A 23,849-nucleotide genomic window follows, 5' to 3' on the forward strand; every position below is an offset into this window, starting at 1 on the left:
AAGACTAGGAGGATGTAATAGAACTTATTTTTTTTGGAGAGAACATTTCACAACTAATCCCTCATTTAATAATTTGATAAATAAAAAATATACAGAAAAAAAAGAGTAATAGAAAATTTATATAGATCCACCCTATAGTTCAGGTTAATGTCCAATTTTTAATTCGCAACTAGAATTAATTTCATTAAAATAATGTACAAATATAAAGATATATCTAATTCACTTAGGTGAACTCTTTAGAGTATAATAATTGTTTAAGTAATACAATTTTAAAACTACAATAATTAGTAATCAAAATAGTAATATATAATATATCATATAAGTTAATAATAAGTATTTTAAAAAATGAAAATTTGTTGAGACGTCAATTGATTTAGGACCAAAGACCACCTAAATTATCTTATAGTCATCATGACAATATATATATATATATATATATATATAATGATAATATTATCTTTTTCTTGGAATTGTAAACTATTTTCAATAATTAACTTCACATATTTTCTACCTAAGTAATGTGATTTATGAATAAATAAAAGTGTCATGTTTCAATTTTTTTTCATCAATACACTTGTATTTTATAATGTGATGTGGGGAAGTTGAGTTACAGTACATTTATTGTGATTTAGGTGAAACCAGTGTACACTTTTTGTGATGAAATATTGGAGACTGTGAAAAAGGATGGTAGTGAATAGGTTATGTAATAATAAGTTCATTTATTTCAAACAAGCTTATATCTAAGTAATTTAGTATGAACCAGTGAAGCCACCACATTCTGTGTTGAGATTCAGTCTCCACCATTTATTCTTTTTCATCATGATGATTTTGACCAGTAGAATGTAAAGAAACAAGAACATTGTAGTCATCATAGCCCAGGTAGACAATAATATCAGTATTAATCAAACAAAGATTGCATATGGTATATCAGGCTGCATTACTGTGTGTATCTTACCGATGTTAAATATTCCCATCGTCACACTCACCTCAAATGAGCAAATGACTCAGGAATTTACAAGAAGCTGTTTGATGTGTGGAATTTATGCATCCTACACTCAGAATTCAAGCCATTCAATGTCGTATATGATTTTATATGGTTCTCTCTTTGACCAATAGCTGCAGGATAGCTAGCTAGCTCCACTTTAGTGAATAAACAAGTAATCTCAGTAATCATTCTGTAATTGCAGTACAATGGTGATGTACTTTGTCTGAGAGACTGACCTGTGGTGGCAGGAGAGTAAGATAGCAAGCCACAAGGACGAGTGGGTCTGGATACTCTCTGAATCAGAGACACTCAGGCATGCAAACAAGGATTATCAAAGATAGTGATTACTTGTCAGTTGTGAGACAAGTGTTTATACACACACACTCGGATCAAGGTTTTAGACCAAACACCACTTTCCTTTTATGAATCCAGTGTATCCCTTGCCCAAAAGTTAAAGATTAGTCTTTCAAGATACTAAAATCTACTCAAAAAGCTGATTTCTTTCACAAATGTTTTTCTGTGAGCACCAATCTAGATCACTTGGAAGACAAAGATATCTGCTAATCATATTCGGCAGTGCTGGTCACAACAAACACTACTTTGAAGCAATTGCATGTGAAAACTCAAGGGTAAAGAAGAAGGGTGTGTGGGTAAGAACACCAAGAGAGGATCTCATGAGAAGAAAGGGGCCCCAGAGAGCACATGTGTTGGCAGTCAAAGCAAATCAGTGTTATTTGCAAGCCAAGTTGACGACTGAGGACTCTGCCATTGCCCTGCTACTTTTGCATCCATTTGGTAAGTGGGGTTAATAAAAGAAGAAAGGTTTGCCTGAGATTTTTGCTGGTACAAAATATGTTAAAAGATGCAATGCAAACTCTCCTTGCCCCCCACCTCACCACTTATCTAGCAGTTTTGGGCTAATGCAAACGACTTGTTGCAACTTTACTTGAAAAAAAACTATCCTTGTGAAGATAATTGTGATTATATATGCCTTTTACTAATCATTATGCATCACACAAGCAGCAGAAAGTATAAATTAGATATACATTGTCCAAAAACACAGACATCAAGCACATATTTATGTGAAAAATATATTATCTATATAGGCTATCTGACAGCCAGTACTCTTCTTTTCATCAAAACATTTTGTTTTATCCACCTCTATTCATTACTTATAATCCATTGTGTTTATCTCTGAATATTCAAACAGATGCTCTACTTCATATATGTGCATTTGCGTAGGTTATTTAGGTTTAGGGTTAAACTTGAAGCACATAATTTCCTTATAGTTTTTCTGGTGTATACTGTACTTAGGGTTTGAAATTATTTACTTTGAGCCTTCATATTTCCTCGACCATCAGACACAGAACGTGTTTATTTGTGCTATCTCAGTTGAAACTGGGACATGGAAACAAAAAAAAAACAACACATGCATACAAAGAATAGCAAATAGAGAAATTATCTGAGCTTCGAATTACTATATATATTTACCTTTAATTTCAGTGTTTGGCTTATGTTGTTCTTTTTACTATGCACAATTTCTCAACTCATATTTAATCTGTAATAAACTAGCACTCACATAGATTCAAACATTTAGTGCAACTCTATATTCTGCTCTGTTTTTTATATTCATGCATAGTATTTTCTGCAGCTATAAACAGAAACAGCAGAGATCAGATTTATGGAATTCTTGGTGTTTCTGTGGATGTTATCTGCTGCCACGAAGTTCATGAGATCCTAGAAATAGTGCTGACTGCTGAAGTGAACAGCTTCTATGTTTTCTCTACAACATTATCATTATTATCATCATATCAGTACAAGAAAAATTGAAAAAAAAATGAAAGTTTACCTGGGAAATTGTGGGACTCTCCATATGATCAGGTTCCCTAATATATAGGAAGGAAAAGTAAAATAGCATATCCTATTCCATATTCCATGCATGTAAATTATGGTCAAAATAACAGAGAAGAAAGAAACCCTGTTTCTTTAGGTGGATAAATAGTGAGGCCAGACAGCACCAAGCCAGAAGTTATATATAGCAAAAAACGAGAACTAAAAAACAGACAGGGACATCTCTGTGTGATGATATAGACCAAAACCCAACCTCTGCATCTCCAGTGTTGACATGCAGAACCATAATCAGAAACAGAAAACAAATTCAAGTGGATCATATATAATCACTTATTTTTACAAGAACAGCAAACCATAATCAGGTAAAGATTGATTTGATTCCGCTTTAATTTTAATTATTTATGTAGATATAGTTAAAATGAAGAATCTGCAGCGACATATCTCTAATAAAACTCTGAGGGTAAGAATGGTGAGAGGTATTATATATAAGGTTGCATACATGAGCTTCTTCTACGTGGAAGAGTTGCCATGTTTTTATTTTGGATCAGGGGTTTTCTTGTTGTTTCTAAAATAAAGCATTTTTTGGTTGTTGTTATAGCAATCTCTTTGAAAATGTTATCGTCATGATTGTTGAAATCACTTTATGAACTAAGCCAAATATACTATTCTGGTGGCTTCGGTATTAAAAGGGTGTATTCTGTAAGACTAGTATACTAAGAAGAAAAGAAAATGCAGATGATGAGCTAAGATCTTGTAGGATGCCGACACGTAGTAGCCTTGTTGGAAGAAGTAGAGTTATAGAATTTTGTTTTTTGTTTTATAATTATTGGGGAAGACTGAGGAAGAAAAGAGGGACAGAAAAAGAGATTAAAAAAAGTGTGTGCTTTCTATTATTTTACTCTTTTTAGTCTTTACCCACACCTGCTGCACAAATTGGCTGCAACTCTTTTCATCCCGTGTGCCCCACAAACTAGTGCTTATGTTTAGTCATTTTTACAGAAAAAGGATCAGATATATATAGTGCCATACACTTGCAATGGCTCGGATCACACAGCTTGTGTATAATAAATAGTACTCCGGAGACAGAGAACTGAAAAAATGGTCCTTTTTTTAATTCTTTTGCCATGGCAGTAATTATGAATAGGTTTATTTTTTTATTTAGTTTCAATTTTTTTGAATAGCTTGTGGCCTCTGAATTGACCATTGGGGGTATCAATAAATTCACCAACTGTTTTAAATGTTTTGGAAAAAAGAGTGTAAAAAGATGATAAAAGACATGTCCTATAATTGTGTGGGCTAAGGGATGAGGTTTTGGTGCCACGTATGTGAGATGTTGCAATTACAAAGATGAAGTGTTTTGGTATCAGATACCCCCCAAAGTTTAAACTTTTCATGCAGCTTAAGTGTATTAGTTGCGTTTTTTTTCCATGATCAGAACCGTTGATCCTTTTAGGCTGAAATGGGACCCCATCAAGTACAATGGTCCAGCCAATTTTTGTGTGGGCCAGTCCTGTTGGCCACTCCTACCGCACGCAGGGCTATGATTTCCTGCGTCTAACATACGCGCCTTGGTTGAGAGAAAATCAGAAGAAAATTTAGGAAACAAAAGTATAATATAATAAAACATTTAGTTTGGTGCATACTCATGAACAGTGAATGTTGTTCCTTTTATCTTGATGGTTGGGGATGCAGGGGCTTTAACGGTGGGAGTGTGTGTAGGTGATGGAGTGAGGAAAAAGAAAAAGAAAAAAGGAAAATAAAAAAATAGGGTTTGGACAACGAAGAGTGACGTGGTTGTGGGTAGCGGCAGGGTTCCCTTTGGCAAATGGCGAATGGGGGAGTAAATAGGATGAAAGCTGAGGGCGAAATGGTCAGAGGGAAAAAGAAACAGAAACATATGAATGGAAGGGGAAGCAAGGCGAAGGAAAAACCCTGATTATCATCATCGAGGTGAGGGAGAGAGTGAGATCTGAGAGAGAAGAGAAAGGAAGCAGTTTCCATGCCCATTCCATTTCATTCCATTCCATTCCCCTGATATTGCATAAAATCACTCTCTCTATATATATATATATATGTATCTATTGGGCAGAGAGAAAATCTAGGTGATGAGGATCCGGAAGAACGCGAAGCTTTCCCCTCTTCTGTTCTCGTCGTCGTGGAGTGTAGAAGGTGGTTCCGTTCCGGTGGAGACGCACGTCTGTCAGCTGAACCAGTCTCCATGGGATGTCATCCCCTTTCAGTATGACTCCATCCAGGTTAGTTACTCCCTCTTCCAATCTCTTCCTTCTATTCCTTTTCCTTTTTTCCCTCCCCGTTTAGATCTATTCCCTCTTTAGGGTTTCTTTCTCCTCTTCTTCCATTTCTTAGGGTTCCCCTTTCTTCACCCACGCTAAATTCTCCTCCTTTTCTTCTTCTTCTCTTCCAACTCTCCCAACTCTCCCAATTAGGTTTTATCTCTATCCCTTCTTTTTCACCATTCCCCTTTCTTACTTCTCTCCAGTTCAACCACACCACCGCGCCAAACAGCAATGCCCATTCCTTCGCCGCCGTCCAGAGGTACGCACGTAATCCCCACCCGGTTAGGGTTTTTTTTTCTTACATCAACTCAAATTCTCTAGATTTTCTTACCAATTATTTATTATTCTCATTCTTCCTTATCGTTGTCATGCATATGATTATCGGGGTCTTATTCTTATTCTTATTATCATTATTATTGTTGTTGTTTTTATTATTATTATTATCGTTGTCGTGGTCGTCGTCTCACAGCGTGGAGAAAACGGAATGGCCCGCGGTGGGTGACGATGATGATGATAATAAGGTGGTGGCGCCGCTGGACGCCACTGTGTTGAACCCTTGTCAAGGGATTGACGAGAAGGGTTGGGCATGTAAGAATGAAGCCAGGCAAGGGCAATCATTCTGCGAGCAACATTTGTCGTTGTCTCTGCTGGCTTCCTACACCAGCAAGAAATCGCAAGGAGGGACTCGCCGCGTGAAGACTCGGGGCGCGGGGAAGAAGGCGGCGGGGACGGCGGCGGCCAGCTCCAACCCGTATGAATTCTACTACTATTCTGGGTTCGGGCCATCGTGGGGGAAGCGAAGAGGCGATAGAAATGGGGAGGGGAGCAAGAATAATATGGTGGGGAGTGAGAATTCGACGATGGTGGAGTCGGGTGGGGGTGGTGATGATAATGTGGGTGGCGGTGAAGTTGGTGGTTTGGTTTCGGAGATGGAGAATGAGGGGATTATTGATTATGTGGAGGAGGATGACGACGAAGAAGAGGTGGTGGTGGAGGACGATAGCGGGAAGAAGCGAATGAGGAAGCCTGTGAAAGCAAGATCGTTGAAATCTCTGATGTGAAGAAGTGAAGATTGGAGTGATATAGTAAGATCGAGGGTTGGGGTTGAATGTGTTTTGTGATTATCGTAATTTGTTCTTGTCTTTTTATTATTTTTATTAGTATTATTTTGGGTGTTGTGTTGTTGGAATGGGATATTTAGGGTTATGAAAATAATGGTGCTAATTTTGGGTTCACATGAGGAGGAGGAGGGGTGAGGTTAGCCTTGCCAACATGAATGACGGTAGGGGTTTTTTTCCAGTGTGAATGAGGTGGACAGTAAAAACTGTGTGACTTTGGAGCCAAAGGGTGTATTCGTAAATTAGCCTTTTTTTAGTGTATTTTTATTTTTCCTTTTAATATTTAATATATATATTAGCTTTATCCAGAATGGGAGTATTGGACTTTATAAATTGGCAGTTATATCCATGCATAAATATACTGTGGGCCACTTTGCAGCATATTTTGAAAGTTACTTCTTTTTCCTGGTTTTAAATCTCTTTTTTTATTCTTTCTGATACTCTTACCTACCTTTTTTATTTTCCAAGTAATAATAATCATAATCATAGAAAATTAAATTTTGGGTAATCATTAATTTATTTGTTATTTAGCTGCTTTCTTTTAAAATATTGACGAAGATGCAAAGGATGAGAATGTAATTGTGCAATTAAGATAATAAACCGTTAGCCACCATTGATTGGATATGTGACTCTTTAACACTATCTAATATCTATCTAATATCTTTGCAACTGTAAAAAGTTAATGTTTCTATAAAATATATAATTGTACTTATATCTATTAAATGAAATTTTATGTTTTTTTTTAAAAGATACAAATCATATTTTAAAATTTAGTTTGATTTTAATTTTAATGTCAAATTTTCAGAAATTTATGTTATATATGCTATATGTTAAGATATAAATAAATATTAAAAATATTTAATAGTTCAAATCAATAATATTTTTTAATTAATATTTATCCTCTTTTTAAATTTCAATAAATATAAATATATTATCAAATATGTCAAACAATAGTATTTATGTTTTAGTATTTTATTGAAAATTGTAAACATAAATCAATTATTCCTTTGCTAATCAATTACTAAAATTAATTTTTTTAAAATCATACGAAAATATATTAAAAAATTATAAAAATATGTATTTACAAAAAAAAATTAAAAAATCACAAAGATATGTATTTACACAGTTCATTGAAAACAATGATTTTTAACTTAAAGAATAGTTATATTATTTTAATTCTAAAAAATTAAAAAAATCTAAAAAATGTGTCATTTTAATTTTATTTTAAACCTATTGAAAATTATGTCATAATTATTTCATCGTGTAGTTTAAGCAAATGTGAAGGGAAGAATTTGTGGGCAGCAAAGATGTGTGCCATTTTTTTAGTTAAAATTGTGACACTTGGCTAGCTTCCACTGCTACAATTTCAACATACCAATATCTTATACACATGTTTATATATTCTTCAGTCTGTCCAAATTAATTTGGTTTAATTTTGTTACTATCATTTAAGTTATTTTGCTCTTGTTTCATTCTTAAATAATTTATAGTTTCATACAATTTATAATCAATATTCCATTATCGAAAACACAAGAACATACATAATCCTAAATCATCAAAATACTTAAAATAGTGAAGCAGTTGGTAAAATTTGAAAAGACAAACTCATTAATCAGTTAAAAACCAAACTACATTAATAGCTTAAAATGAATGGAAATATATTAAATAAGAGTATTAATATGATACAAGTTACCTATTGTCTCGGTGACCTAAATACAGCAGGGAATGTGTGACAAAGAAACAATGCCAAAAGTGTGATCAATTTGCAATTGCCAACAAAGTTAATGACCAAAGCATTTATCCAAAAAAATCAACAAGCCTTTGCTGCAAAACTTCCCTCACCAAAGATTCTAAGGAAGGGTCGTTATTGTTGGCAACATTACCTTACATTTATAATGCAAGAGAATTATTTCATTACTTTAACCAAGGTTTTGTTCTCAAAATAACGAAGAAAATACTGTTATACTAAACCAAAGAGATTTAGAAGAATAAGAGCTCATAAATAACTATATATTCAGTTGAGAAAATAAAGTTAAATAGCATTATTTAAAATAATATTATCAAATATTAGTTAAAATTAAACCACATCACATATAATGTTAGAAAAATAAAATTATTATACAAACTAGGTACTCCGTTGAGGAATATAAATATTGACAAATACCAAAGAAGTTACGTGAAGAAGAGAATAACAACTAATGTTTCACGAAACATATTTAATGTTTCTCAATGTTCAAATTTGACAGATGATAGAAAAAAAGACATTCAAATGAGTTCAAAGCTACTCAACTAGCAGAAAATAAAATGCAACGACTACATTATTCAAGCCTATATATAAACATGCTTCAAAGAAAAGAAAAATTATCATTATTTGCAAGGGTTGAAATTCAGCTAATTTATTTTACACCATAAAGTTTTTTAAGAACACAGTTTGTGTTCAAAATTTGGCAAATTAAGAGAGAAAGTTTAACCTTGTAAACATCAAAAGGCGCAACTCTGAGCAAACCTTGTGATTTGTTGATCACAAAGACAATTTTATTTATTTTTGAACCAAAAGTGACTTGTTGAAAGAATACTTGGATTGTGTCAAAAGTGACTTATTAAAAGAATTTTTTTTATACTTCATAGGAGTAGTCCGCTTAGTAGAACTTGATTGATTGATCAAGAACTAGACATAGTCTGCGTTATCACAGGAACCAGTATAAAACTATTGAGTAATCATTCTTCCTTTAACCTTTTACATTGCGTGTTATTTAGTAAGATGATTAAAGAAGGTGATATTTTTTAAACTTAATTTGTAAAAATCTTTATCAGATTGTTTGACCATTTTTAAACATATCGTCTAATTGTGAAGTATTAGACGATACATGCAAAAAAACCGTTAAATTTTTAAAACATAATTCAATTATTGCTTATTGTCTTTTTCTTGTTTTTCATACAACCCATAATTCTAACATGAAGCGATAAGTTGAAACACCTGGTTAGATTTTGCACTAACTAATCTTTAAAACTTGGAGATACAAAACATTTAAATATGAGTGAAGACTATAGTAAAATAAGGTCGAGAACACAAGCAAAAATTATTTCCTCAGGCATGATGATCACTCTTCGTAAGGACTTATCCACGATGTATTGCGCAAGTTCCTTAGGATACAATAGAAATTTATCGAATAATTTCAAGGATCTCAGAAATAGCAAGAAAACTCCTAAGAGAAAAATAACTCACGACTGTGAAAGTAAAAAAAGAGAAGATGTGAAAAAGTGTGTATTTTTCGAAGTGTAGAACCACCTATATATAGATTGAGGAAGAACTCAAGTTGAGAATGAAAAGGAGAAAAAAGAGCACCTTTGAGCATGAGACGTATTGCATTTTCCCTAAAGCGGTTGAGCGATTTCCTAAGTGGTTACTTTTGTTTTTATGTTGCCTATTTAATAGATTTTTCTCTCTTTTGTAAATGCAGAACAATATATACAAAATACAAGATTTAGAGTTTTCTCCTCTTACGTGTCTCTTCTCTTTGTTATATTTTTCTTTCCATCTTAACATGTATTGTGTTTGCATCCACACATATCCGCTTTTGTGCAGAGTCGCTGCCTTCCACACACATTGTTCATCTTTAAATATTCCACGCCTCTACCATGGAGATATTCCAACAAGACGTGCAACAGGTTGAACAAAACCTGGTTCATGACAGATTTACCACAGGGAAAAAAAGCCATTGGATGTAAATGGATCTTCAAGATAAAATACAATCCAAAAGGAAAGGTTGAAAGGTACAAAGTCAGACTTGTCGCAAAGGGTTATACCCAGTTGGAAGGAATTAATTACATGGATACTTTCTCTCTAGTTGCAAAGCGCAATATAGTCAGGCTACTTCTTGCCTTAACTTCCATTCATAATTGGCATTTACAACAATTAGATGTAAATAATGTTTTTTTGCATGGAGATTTAAATGAAGAAGTTTATATGCTTCCACCACCTGGAATGACTATTTCTAAATCTGGTCAAGTTTGCAAATTAACAAAATCCTTATATGGCTTAAAACAGGCTAGTAGACAATGGTTCTCAAAGTTATCCTCTTATCTCAAAAGTATCAATTTCATTCAATCCATTGTTGACTATTCTTTGTTCACAGAGAAAACTGATAACTCCTTCACCATTCTTCTTGTTTATGCAAATGATATTATACTCTCTAGGAGTTCTGTTTCTGAAATACAACATGTTACTTTATTCTTGGATAAAGCTTTCAAGATAAAAGATTTAGGAAAGTTAAAATACTTCCTTGGTCTTGAAGTTGCATGATCCAGTGCAGGTATACATGTTTCACAACGAAAATATGCATTAGATATTCTTGCAGAAATAGGATTACTTGCAGCTAAACCATGTTCAACTCCTAAAACCAAAGATATCAAACAATTGTTTGAAGATGGGACTCCTATGGAAAATATGAATGTGAATCAGCAATTGATTGGTAAGTTATTATATCTTACAAATACTATACTTGATACAAGTTATGCTATTCAATTTCTAAGTTAATTTTTACATGCTCCAACCACTAACCATTATAATGTTGCTCAACGTATTTTGAGGTACATAAAAAATGCTTCTGGAAAAGGTCTATTTTCCCCCAACAATTCTAGTCTTCAATTGAAAGGATTCTCAAATTTAGACTAGGCAACATGCCCTCAAACTAGACGATTTTTCACAGGGTTCTGTGTTTTCATTGGATCATCCCTTGTTTGTTGGAAATCAAAGAAGCAATCCATTATGTCACGATCATCCTCTGAAGTAAAATATCATGCTCTCGCAACTTTAACTTGTGAAATACAATGGTTGAAGTACCTTCTTGACGATTTTGGAGTCACTATTCATTCTCTGGTAGTTGTGTATTGTGACAATCAATATGCGAGATACATAGCCTCAAATCCAAACTTTCATGAGTGAACGAAACACGTAGAAATTGATTGTCTTCTCATTCGTGAAAAACTCCAACAAAGCTCTTTCAATTGCTTCCCATACCTTATTCTCAACAAACTGCAAACATATTTACTAAACCACTTGAACCGGTTATATTTGATCTTATTGTTTCAAAATTGGGTCTAATGAACATATATCATGCAACTTAAGAGGGGCTATTGCGTTTCCCTTGAAGCGGTTGGGCGGTTTCCTGGTTACTTTTGTTTTTATGTTGCCTATTTAATAGGCTTTTCTCTCTTTTGTAAATGTAGAACAATATATACAAAATACAAGATTAAGAGTTTTCTCCCCTTATGTGTCTCTTCTATTTGTTATGTTTTTCTTTGCATCTTAACACGTATTGTGTTTGCATCTACACATATCCGTTTTTGTGCAGAGTCACTGCTTCTGATAAGCATATATTTATTCACACTCAATAGCCTTAATAATATATTATTGGACTATAATAATAAATAAATTCATTGCTTTAATTAATATTCTTATAATTGAGTTTATTTGAGCCTTGACTATTATTTTTGTTAATTTTGTGTTTTTAGAGTAAATTATCCGGAGGAAGCATCTACCTTTGTAAATGGGCCAAATATTCAAAAATCCAAGTTGCTTCTTGAACCAAAACAGAAAACAAATTCTGAGGAGAAGAAAGAGAAAATAAAATCTACAATATCTCATAAACAAAATTGGAAGCAAATCTTCTGCAAAATACAAGAATTCTGGAAAGTTGGAAATTGTTAACAAAATATAAACTACAATATTTTTCCAAGATCCTTGGACAGAAAAGTCTATAAAAGGACACAAGCATCAAGGAGAAGAGGGACAACTTCATAGGGTTTTCTTACTTTTTTTTCTTCTTTGTAATTCTTTTGTTTTGCCTCCACATGAAAGACTAAACCTTTTTAGTTGATTCTTTTGTAATTTCCCATTGAGTTTTGAGATTTTGTTCAATAAAAGTTTCAATTTTTAATTCTCTATAACAGTTGTTTTGATAGTCTAATCTCCTGGAAAACTGGTTTTTGTGAAAGGTTGTACTTGAACGCATGATTAAAAGTCTTCCTTATCTTAAACTTTGGTAAGCATTTCCATGGAGTATACGCATGGAACAAAGTGGGTAATGATTAAACCAGTAAACACATGCTTTACTAGTGAGTTTCAGTTGAATTAGATTGGCGCATGTTCAATCTGGTTTAGCTTTGTTGGAGGATTGAGAAAAGATTAATCTTTAGAGAACTTGTGAAGAATTCAATGGTGGAAGAACTTGGGGATCAACTGCTTTTTATTTATTTGTTGTTTAAATCTCTTTTATATTTCATGCATAACTATCTTAATCCCTTTTTATTATTATTGTTATTACTAACTTTTCATTACCTGCATATAGGTTTTGAATTCGGTTAATTGAATCACTATTGGATTCGTTGGGAGATGACTTGGGGTCATTTGACCACAATTATACTATTATCTCTCTAGTGTTAGACAAGTCTACGCTAGAATCTTATTAATTTGACAGCAAAACGACAATTATCACCTTCCACACACATTGTTCATCTTTAAATCTTCCACGCCTCTACCATGGAGATATTCCAATAAGATGTGCAACAACAGATCTGGAAGCTTCTGAAGTAAGAGAAACATTATACATTATCCCTAAAATGAAATGGCTCATAATTCGTAGAAAAAATCAAACTTCAAGTGAATTCGAGTTCAAAATTTCCTTCAACAATATCTATAGTTTTAAATCTAAAGTTGAAAAAAAAATCATAGTAAAAAAATGTATAGCCACCTCTACTACGTTCTTTACTATATTCTTGAATTTGGTTTTAAAAAAAAAAATTAAAAAATAAGTATTTCTTTTTGTAATTATTTCCTTGACTATTCACCATTTTGTTTGGTGAATCAATGGTATTCCCCTTGACTATTCACAATTTTGTGTGGAATCAATGGATAAAAAAATCTATTAACTATTTATATTAAACATGCAAATAGATAAGAATATAACCACATATTTTAAAACATTATAATAATAAAATAATTAGTAGTGAGATTCTCAAACAAACCTTGTGATAAAGGGTTAAAGTTAATTTAAATTTTTTCATTCTTTCACTTACCATTAAAACTTAATATTACTAGATATGAGAAATTTAAATAGAAAATGTCAGTTGAAGAGGGTTAAGGAACCTGACCATAATAAACTATTAACTGTAAATTCTTGTAAATTTGATTTATTACAAATTATATTTTTTAATAAGGTATGTCTATAACAAAATTACTCTTCATATAATTAAAAGTACAAATCTCTATAAGCATATTTCACAGTGTAGAACTATATACTACTTACTATAATTTAATTAGTTAGAAGTGAAATAAAAAATCTTGATGTTTTTGTGAATTTAATTTTTATTAAATTACCTATTTATCATTTATTTATTTTATTCAATTTAATTTTTCTTTTAACAAAAAATTTTAAAGTTCTTTAGTCTTTTTTAACAATTAAGTTCTTTCATTTTAAAAAACACAAACAAAATAGTCCATTTTATCTATTTAAAGATACGTAGTTAGATTCACAAATTTTAGCAATTTTGATCGAGAATTAATGACAGTTTTTAGACAATAAAAAAATTATTAAATAAAAATTAATAATTATATTAATTAAATTAAATATTATTTTAAAAATTACTGATATTTAAAATATTTTTTAAATTGGTATCTAATTAATTAACTATCAAAATTTTGGTTATCAATCTAAAAATTATTTATTAATGGTAAAAATTATTTTAGATCATGATAATTTTTTTATTTTTAAAATAATATTTAATTTAATTAATATAAGAATTATTTTTTATATATTTAAAATTATTTTTTATTTATTAATTATCGATAAATGATAATTTAAAGAATTAGGTGTTTTATTTATACAAAATCAATTATAGGTAGTTCTCATCTATTATGAAACATCATAACTGATTTTAGATATTTTTCCATTTGTTATTATAATATTAAAAAATCACAATAATAAATAAAAATATTTTCTTTCCAACGGAAGAACATCTCTTTCTAACAATTTCTTATTTCTTCTTCTTTTCCCTCTATTTCCATAGTCTTTACTCAGTAAAAGTAGTTATTGAAACTATAACTTTAATCATTAAAATTAGTTGTTCTATCATGTGCGCGTATTATTGATAATTTCTAGAATAAAAAATATTTCTCCTATCCAACAACTTCAATAACTTTATTAAATGAGGGATATATATTTCAAAATAAGGATTGAAAAATTCACAAACATATAAATTTATTATCATCAATATTTACATAATTATCTAAATATATTACATTTAAAGAAAAAAAAAATTCAAAATGCTTGTAATTTATAAATTTCTAGATGTACCTTTAGATATTTTTAGATACTCCTATTCAGTTATAACAAAACACAAGGTAACTTAATTGAAATCAATAATATATAAAAGTAAATAATCATTCAAAATATTTCATAAACAACATTCATCTAATAAAATATATATATATATATATAAATTAATGATAGTAATAAAGAGTAATACATGTCTTATCTATATTGGTATATATAGAAATTGGTTGATTAGATTATGAATTTTTAATCATATAATTAGGGTGGAAGTTAGAATATCATTGTGAAGTTTAATAGACACAAATATAATTTTACCTCCATATTTATAGTCAATTCAAGTTTATTTTCAAGTTGTGTATCATCTACGTATGAAGTAAATTATCAACTTAAAATAAAAATTGTTTAACTTTTTTATTTATTTTGTAGTTTCATAGTTATATCATACAACATTAATGTTATATCATACAACATTAATGTGGCATGTGGTGAAAGATGATTGTTGTTATGATATTAAATTGCATAATGATGCTTAAAACTTTTATAAAAAAGTAATAAAAAATACCTATTATAATTTTTAAATACAGATTTTGAAAATGGGAATCACATTTCACTTTAAAAAAAATATAATAAGTATATTATTTTATAAGAAAAAGTATAATATATTTAACAAGTATAGTATTTAATATATTTTTTTCAATTTTTAGTTATATTCTGCGTATAACAAATATAGATAGATATAAATGTTAAATCTATTAAATGTAATATATTTGTTATAACTAATATGTATTCGAAATTCATTCAACCAGAAATATTCAAATGTTACATTTAATAATTTTGATACAAAATTAATTTACATATTATAAAATATCCTTACTTCAAATGTATTTTATTATTTATACTGAGAGATGAAAATATACAAAAGTGAAGAAAGTTTTTCACTTAAATTAATAAGTATGTTAATAATTATTATTTTTTTCAAAAACACACTTGTATCTTTCTAAATGATTTATTTTTTCTGATTTTCGTTTATCTTTTCTGTCTACAGATCCTTTGTTCTCTTTGATGGGGACAAGAGGGTTCTGCAATTGATCTACCCAAGAGATGAATCTTTTTCACAGACAATGGTGAAAGGCAGAACCAGTAGATTTCGTAGGGTGCAGTGATAATGCCTCAACATCTCTCAAACTCAACCCTGTTCCTTTGAAACCCTACACTCACTCATTCTAAAAAAAACATTTTTTATCAGTACTCTTAAATTTTAAGAAAAATACTTAAATTTTAAGAAAAATATTTTTAAATTTTTAAATTTTTAAATTTTCTATTGCATTAAGCTACCAATTTCTTTAATTAGTTTTTCATACTATGTTCATCAAAGTTTGGTTACAGGTATTCAATTCTGTAAGATGTCATGTTAAACAAAATTGAAATAATTAATGTAAAAAAAAAAACTGACAGAAGAACCAATTAGTCTAACAAGACACTTAAAAAAAATCAAAGTGACAATTTTTTAAATTTAATAAACTATGAGTTAAAACCTAATATAGAAATAAGAGACTAAAATTATTTTAGTCTATAATATATTATTAACAATTACTTATAATAATAAAAATAAGTAGGTTTAAATCCATATTATTTCTTTACAATTTTGCGAATTTTTAATTTTCATCACTATAAAATTTCAATTATAGATTTTGCCTGCTATTAATATACCATTCAATTGCTCATAAAAATATTAATACATTTATCAAATTAAAATGCATTAAATTTAATTAATTTTCAAGCATTATTATTTATATAACACATAAATGAGTAAATAACATAACTATTATTATTATTATTTTATCTTTTCATTGAATACCCTTAACAATAATAATTTTAGTTATTATTTAGTAGGTCTAAGCTAATTGCAATAAAATATTATTTACATTTTTTTTTTACTTTTAAAACATTTATTTTATTTTTATAAAATATTTTTTACAAATTTACATAATAGAATATTCAACTAATCTAAAGCTTCTTGATCAGATGGATTTAGTTGGGGTTATTTAAAAAAATAAAAACGAAAGGCCGACATCTTAAATGGACAGAAATTAAAAGATATGATGATGAAATAGGTAAGATAGAAACTTAAATGGTAAAATGCAAAAAAAAAAAAAAAGTTATAGTTCTGTGATTAAACCTGCTATTTTTTGTAGGTCAGAAACTTTAACTGGTTTTGACTTATTAAAAGTTAATTAATTAAATAGTGACAACATAAACTCACATGCAGATGAGGTGTTCAAACATAAGACAAACTGCACAAAACTGCCTTTTCAAGCAAGTAGTATGAATCTTGAATGTTCAACCTTCATTACATCAACTAAGTGAATTTATTTATTTATATTTTTTTATACATTTACAATTAACCTTGCAGTCTTCACCTAAAGAACCCTCCAATTGGTACATTTATTCACTTTCCTTTGAGTGCTAGTTTTAATTGGAAGAGGGAAATAGGGAAGAGCAGTGTCACACTTCACTGTCTAAGACATGCTCACATGATGTCTGTTTATTAAGCACATGATGTCTGTTTATTAAGCACACTCATCTAAAATGTTAGGATCTGCCATGACAAAACAAAACTTTAGCCTTGTAGAGAAAATTAAAACTCTAGTGTGACTACAACATGAATGTGTTCATATTCAAAACTAAAATTACATACACTGAATGTGTGAGATATGTACATGAACCCTCCTCAAAATTCTTTCTTCATCCCATAATAAGTATAGTGTATAACACTGGAGAACACATTACCATCCACCCTAAAAAAGTTAATGGACTCCCTAAGATCATCAAGAAAACCAGGTATGTATCACATCTTCACTGAAAACTTTATTGTAAAAGGTATTACAACTCTTATATACATTCTTCATTTCAGTTCTTTCTTAACTCATACTTCACTTTCCAACACCATGAGTCCACAGTTTATCACATAACTGCAGGAATTTCACTACATCTCAGATTGTCAATGTCCTCTGTATTTCACAGCAACATTTGATTGTAAAATGATAGGGTGGTGTCACTGTGGTGATTGTATTATACAATTACATTGAATCTGTAGTTGGTTGTGATGAAAGTGAATTAGTGAAGCAAATAAATTTTGACTCACTCTCTGTCTTTCTCTGCTCTTCCTTTTTGTCTGTAGTCCAAGGCTCAAGTATCTATCAAATTGAGGGATTCCAAAGTGAGGTTGAAGCAAATTCATTCCTGTCAAAATTTTCACCAAACTGATAATTGTATTATGCAGGTGAACATAAGAAAATCATAATATAAGTTTTATGCATGATAAGTATGAAAAAAAGAAAGTAGTGAAACCAAATGTTTATGCAAAAATACTAAGAACTTGTGATTAAGTTGGCAATTGTTAGTTAATTAATCATATTGAGTTGTGTGAGGAAGGAAGGAAACAAAAGGGCTTTTGAGATAGCAACTGTCGCTTTCTTTCAAATCAGGCTGGCTCTGGTAAACATCATCTTTGGCTTCAGCCAACATTACACTTCATGTCTTCCTCATTTCTTCATAAAACTTACCCTTTTAGTCCCTTTAGGTAGCATCAATAAAAAAGTTAACACAACAATATTCAACTAAAAGGGTCAATATAGTAGGATTCAGGATAAGAATATAACACCCAAGAAAGTAAACAACTAGAGCATCTCCATTTTTGCTTCCCCATGTTCTATATTTGCTATTTTAAGGAAATTTTAGGAAAGTGAAAAAGAATTTCTTATTTTGATGGATTATACTTGGTTTTTCACCCCATTATTTTTAAGATTTGGCATCAACTAATAATTATATGTTAAGTGGTTAAGATCAATTGAGTGATGAAAATTTTGATATGGAAGGAGAATTTTATTAGAATAGAATAGAAGCTCATTGTTTGATGGAGTTATTGGGAGAGGCTTTATATATGTAAGTCAACTGTTCAAATCTGTGGTGGAAAAAGGTTCTTCTAATTTTCAGTTCATTTATTACTATGCAGATACATTCACATGTGACTGAATCTAGTTTAGAAAATAGTGAGAAGAATGAGCTTATATGCAAATTCTCTAGAATAGATCTTTTGGGTGAAGTCCAAAATAGGTATTGATCTAGATGGGCTTGGGCTTCCTGATCATTTTATCAGTCAAAAGCCCCAAGGAAAGCCCAAGTTGATAGTGGTACATATTTACTGTAATCAGAAGATTAAGAACTTCTAAGAAACAATTTCAGTAATATTTACCAGCACAATTCTTAAACTTCTTCTTTAAGAAGTCCAGAAAGAAAATTTAAACAATTAAGAATATGTTTAGGAAATCATTTATACTGTTTATAAGTTACTTTAACTTCTCTGGTATACTTATTTTTTACAACTACTTTCAATTTTGAATTTTGGCATTAAAATTTGTAAAATGATTTACAAATTAATTGAGGTATTTGTACAACATTATGATACAGAGATTTTATGTTATTCCAACTTCAACCCTACTAATTAGGTCATGTCCTTGACACTAGTAGAAGCACCAATGCACAATAATTATAGCCGAAAGCAACATCAAACATATTATGTCTGGTAATTTATACTAACTTCCTAGTAAAAGCTGTTTGAGTGTCATGTTTTACTCCCTGTAATACTTATTCAGTGTCAAAAGTATTCAACCTTATAATTAGACTCCAAAACAGTACTTGTTTTGTCCATCTTATTCAAGTAACTCACAAGCAATAATTGAGGCATGTCTTGGTTTTCAAATGGGACAACTTCTTTCCTTAAACTTTGTTTGATAATAATTTAGTTGTGAGTTTGAAGGTTGAAGATAAAATGGAATTTGGAGGGTCAAGTATGGAAATACTTCATGGGATTTATTTTTTTACTTCCAAACTTTGACAAAATGTTATTTGGGTAATTTTTTAAGTATGATTTATTTTTTTACTTCCAAATTTGACAAAATGTTATTTGGGTAATTTTTTAAATATTCTAATAAGTATAATAAGTAAAATGATAATGTTCTTACAAGAAGTTGGGAAGATCTTTATCTCCTTGAACTATTGTTGGTCTTGGTTATAATACTTCAAGATCTTCGATCTTTGATTGGTGTGGGTGAATACCTGAAAAATGTACTTTAATGCTTAAATTAGAATTCGTTATAAAATATGTGAGAATAATAAATATTAGTTAATGCGTATTCGGTTAATGATTCTATATGAAAAATCATCGGTGTTGTGTGGTACAGATAAAAAAAAGTTTAAATAAAAAATTAAAATAGAAAGAAATCACGTTCTATTAAATAAATCAAGGTTTGAAGATTAAAATGTTTGAATGATGCAATCTTTGAAAACTAATATGAAAATGGTATGTTTTCTTTACCTTTGATGAAGAGGAACACAAGGACATGGCAATAATCTCATCTATTTGACTGCCTGAGAATTTTACTTTATTCTCTTCGAAGAAACAGATTCGTAATTTATAAAAAAGATAGATTAAATTATATTTATTCGTTACATGATTGTTTTTGTATTATTTTTTTTCCACAAATGGCACTGTGTTCGTTTAAACTAAAAACAAGAGATTAATATACACCGAGACGAGTTTGGTTTTAAACTTTAAAAGGCAAACTTTTTAAATTAGGGTAGAAAAAAATTTAATCCAGACATTTACACGTATTCATTATATAATAGAAAATGATATCGTAATTAAGGTAAAAATATGAAAATATATTTTCTAATAAAAAATAAATATAATTCTAGATTGCCTAAGTTTTTCTTTATCGTTCTTGTCCACAGAAATGGTCACATAAACTGAATTTAATTTAACACTTTCTTTTAACTACGTCATACGTAGATCTGACTATTCAGGTGTAGAAAAAGTATATCAATTAATAGAACAATATCATTTGCACACGCATGCTATTGCTAAAAACAATAAAAAATATTATCTATTAAACACTACTTTTCTATCTCTGAATATTAATTTGGATGTATTGAAAATTAAATAAATCGCAATTTGCAAAGGTAAAGCATAAGCTAAATCTCCCCCACTGGTGCAAAATAACATTTTTTTATATTTTTTAACAAAATAATAAATATTATTATAAATTTCTATTTTTAACTTCCCTGTTATAACATTAGCCATATCGAGAGACAACAAATATTATAAGAATGGAGCAAGCTACAATTTTCTCTTCAAATTACAAGTACAACAGAAAAAAAGAATAATGCAGTTGTCATTCAAAGGGCTATTATTATATAACAATATAAGTGAGGTTGTTTATATGAGTTGCTTGTAAATAAAAGTAATATTTTTAGTTAAAAGAGTTTGGTATATAAGTAAGTAAAAATTTATATTAAAATATTATTTTTATTAATAAGGAGTTTATCTAAGCAAGTCATGTTCTAGTTAAAATTTGTAATTTTCTATTAAAGTAGGAGAAAAAGTGAAAGCTCACCACCAACTGCAGGTATAATTAAGTCCTTTTGAAAATATATATATGCCGAAAGCTATTCCTTCCTTTTAAAAATTTGTAATTAAGAAAGAAAAAAAAACTGAGCTATAAATAAACTAGAAGATTATGTCGACACTAATTAATATATATATATATATATATATATATATTTTGAAGATATTTGTTTATAATTATAATATGACTAATACAAGTTAAAAATTATTTCATTTGAATAAAAAAATATTATTTTTTTAATTATAATTTATTATAGGATTGCATAACGTCATTTTAATAAAAGAAATATTTCTTTTTTTTATTGTAATTTATTATAGGATTGTGTACATATTAAGACTTTTTTTTAACACTCATCAAATCTAATGTTTACACTAACCAAACAAAACAAGTTCATCAACTATGTAAAATATTACAATTCAAACAGATGTTTCAAATTTGAAACCTATGCATGTAGAAAGTTTCCTGTGGAGAATTTAAACAGAATCATCACTCCTGAAAGATTGTTATAAATCTGTACAATAAAAAAATATAGCTTCATAAAAAGTATTGGATGAAATTACCTTGAATCAATATAGTTTTCAAAAAAGAAAAAAAAAATATTCGATGAATGACCATAGATCAATAATAGTATAATTAAAATAATAGCATGGTACAGAAATTATATTCAATGATACACGAGCCGCCACCATAGTAGTGGATGAAATTCCAATAACACCACTAATAATAATAATCATCATTATAGTAAGTAAAAAGTGTATGATGGTTAAAAATTTTCTTTTATTTTTGGGTTTTGTTATGTACAATTCACTTTCATGATTAATTATAGAGAGAGAGAAGAAAGTTCGAAGAAATTGAGAATCAGAAGGAAGAAGTGTAATCGGCGTAGAACTCGTTGATCCCAGAAGCAGCCCAGAGGCGTTGATTATAATCATCAAGCATGTCATCGGGCACAAAGGGAGTCCTACATAGAGGGCACGTTTTTTGATCGTGATCGATCCAACGGTCCACGCAGGCGCGGTGGAAAATGTGTTTGCAGTTCCGCATACACCGAATCTCCTCCTCCTCGGAGAACTCGAACAGACAGACGGCGCAGGCGCAGGAGTTCTCTCCGGATTCCCCGAACTTGGCGACGGGGAGGATGTCCCGGATAAGTAGCGCCGACACGGAGGGGGGCCTGGAGACGGCGGCGGTGGCAGCGGAGGTGCGGGGGTCCGGCCATGCGACCTCGGTTTCGAGGAAGTCGGAGAGTCCGAGGAGGTGGAAGAGAAAGAAGACGAGGTTTCGGAGGAGGCCGAGGAAGGCCAGTGTGTGGAGGAAGGGGTTGGGGAAGAACACCTCCGCGTAACCCACCGGAAAACCCATCGGAGAAGAATATGTTGATGTGAGAGACACGGTTTTTTGTCTGTGTCCTTAGAGAGAGAGAGAGAGAAGTGAGGAACAGAAGCTTCGATATTGGGAAGCGAGTGTGGCGTGTATAATAGTGGCAGCTTCTTTATTTATATAAAAATAAATAAAAGACTTTGAAAATACATTACCTTAGTGCGTAGGGCAATTATTGAAAGGTCCCTTGCCAACTACGCGCATATAATATAACTATCAAATCTTTTTAGATTTCATTCATCATTATTTTTTATTTTTAAGGTGAACACAATAGTAAAAATAAAATAGTTTGAACTTGAATAGTGAACTTAAATTAGATCTCCATAAATATTTTTGGTTTTGTTGTTTTGCTATTGGATTGCTTAGTCCTGTAACGTGGTTTTCTTCTAATGTGATTACTTATAGCCTTGCACTTAAGGGTGGCACCCCGAGTTTTTTTTTCTATTATTATAATATTAGGCTTGGGAAGAAAGTGGGTTGATTATCTCTAATAGGCCAATTAGGAATATGCCTTTTGATCTCTATATTTCTTCATACAAGAGTTTCAATTTCTTTAAAGTATTTATTAGATTTCAAAAACAAATAGGAAATTTAAATTTTTAATTCCGTTTTTTAACCTTTAAATTTAGAATAAGTTTAATTTTGGTTTTCTAAATTTAAAATTTGATATTTATCGTGTAATAATCTATTGTAAAAATAGACCAAATATATAATAAAAAAATAATTAAATTATGTATTTAAGACTTTTGAAATTCTTTGCAAATCAGCGTATGATAATGGTAATCAAACAGTTTTAACTTGATAGATACATAAACAGTTTTTTTTTTTGTAAAAGTAGTGTCTTATGAATATTGTCAAATGTAACTTCTAAGCTGACAAAGATCAAGAACACTTTTCGAAATTTATTTTAGCAAAATTCTCCTTCTTTGATAGTTGCAAATTAACAATATGCAATTTAAAGAGATAATTGTAGAGAGATATTTATATTAGGTGTTTTCATACTGGTTTATCTCTATCAACACGATAAAGTTCTACTAGTAGACTAATGTTGCAAAATACAAGTATCTTTAGACCTTAGTCACTCCAAGTTAAATAGAAAGTATTACTTGAATTGCAGTCACTGCTAGCTAAACATTGAGTATTTTTTTAACATACAACTCTTGGCTAAACAATGAAAAATCTTTAGACTTAGACACTCCTGACTAAATACTTTTCATTACACAAAAGGAATATAAATGATCACAAGTTTGCTAGCTAAAAGAAGGTAATTTCTTAAAATAGATATTATATTGACAAAAAAAATTAGGTTACTAACGAAACAATGATATTTTTTTCTCACAAATTGTAGTTTAAGGATTGATAAAGATTGTAAAAACTGTTATTATTTTTGTTGTCGTTACTAACCTTTTTTCTTCAAA

The 23,849-nt window shown here is 30.2% G+C and overlaps 2 protein-coding genes across 2 annotated transcripts; one reads left to right on the forward strand and one right to left on the reverse strand.

The window, feature by feature from the left end:
- The first annotated feature begins 4,712 nt into the window (after window positions 1-4,712).
- Window positions 4,713-6,562, forward strand: EDA8 (Putative membrane lipoprotein). The gene is made up of 3 exons (XM_068623185.2): window positions 4,713-5,091; window positions 5,337-5,392; window positions 5,603-6,562. Exons 1-3 carry the CDS (start codon window positions 4,942-4,944, stop codon window positions 6,192-6,194), a joined length of 798 nt encoding a protein of 265 aa, XP_068479286.2. The 5' UTR covers window positions 4,713-4,941; the 3' UTR covers window positions 6,195-6,562.
- Window positions 6,563-21,808: 15,246 nt separating this feature from the next.
- On the reverse strand, window positions 21,809-22,530 carry LOC137819326 (brassinosteroid-responsive RING protein 1). The gene has a single exon (XM_068623132.2). The coding sequence runs from the start codon at window positions 22,411-22,413 to the stop codon at window positions 21,910-21,912; it is 504 nt and encodes a 167-aa protein (XP_068479233.1). The 5' UTR covers window positions 22,414-22,530; the 3' UTR covers window positions 21,809-21,909.
- Between the last annotated feature and the right edge of the window lie 1,319 nt (window positions 22,531-23,849).

Source organism: Phaseolus vulgaris, chromosome 10 (assembly GCF_051622355.1).
Source record: "Phaseolus vulgaris cultivar YP4 chromosome 10, ASM5162235v1, whole genome shotgun sequence".
NCBI classification, from domain to species: Eukaryota; Viridiplantae; Streptophyta; class Magnoliopsida; order Fabales; family Fabaceae; genus Phaseolus; species Phaseolus vulgaris.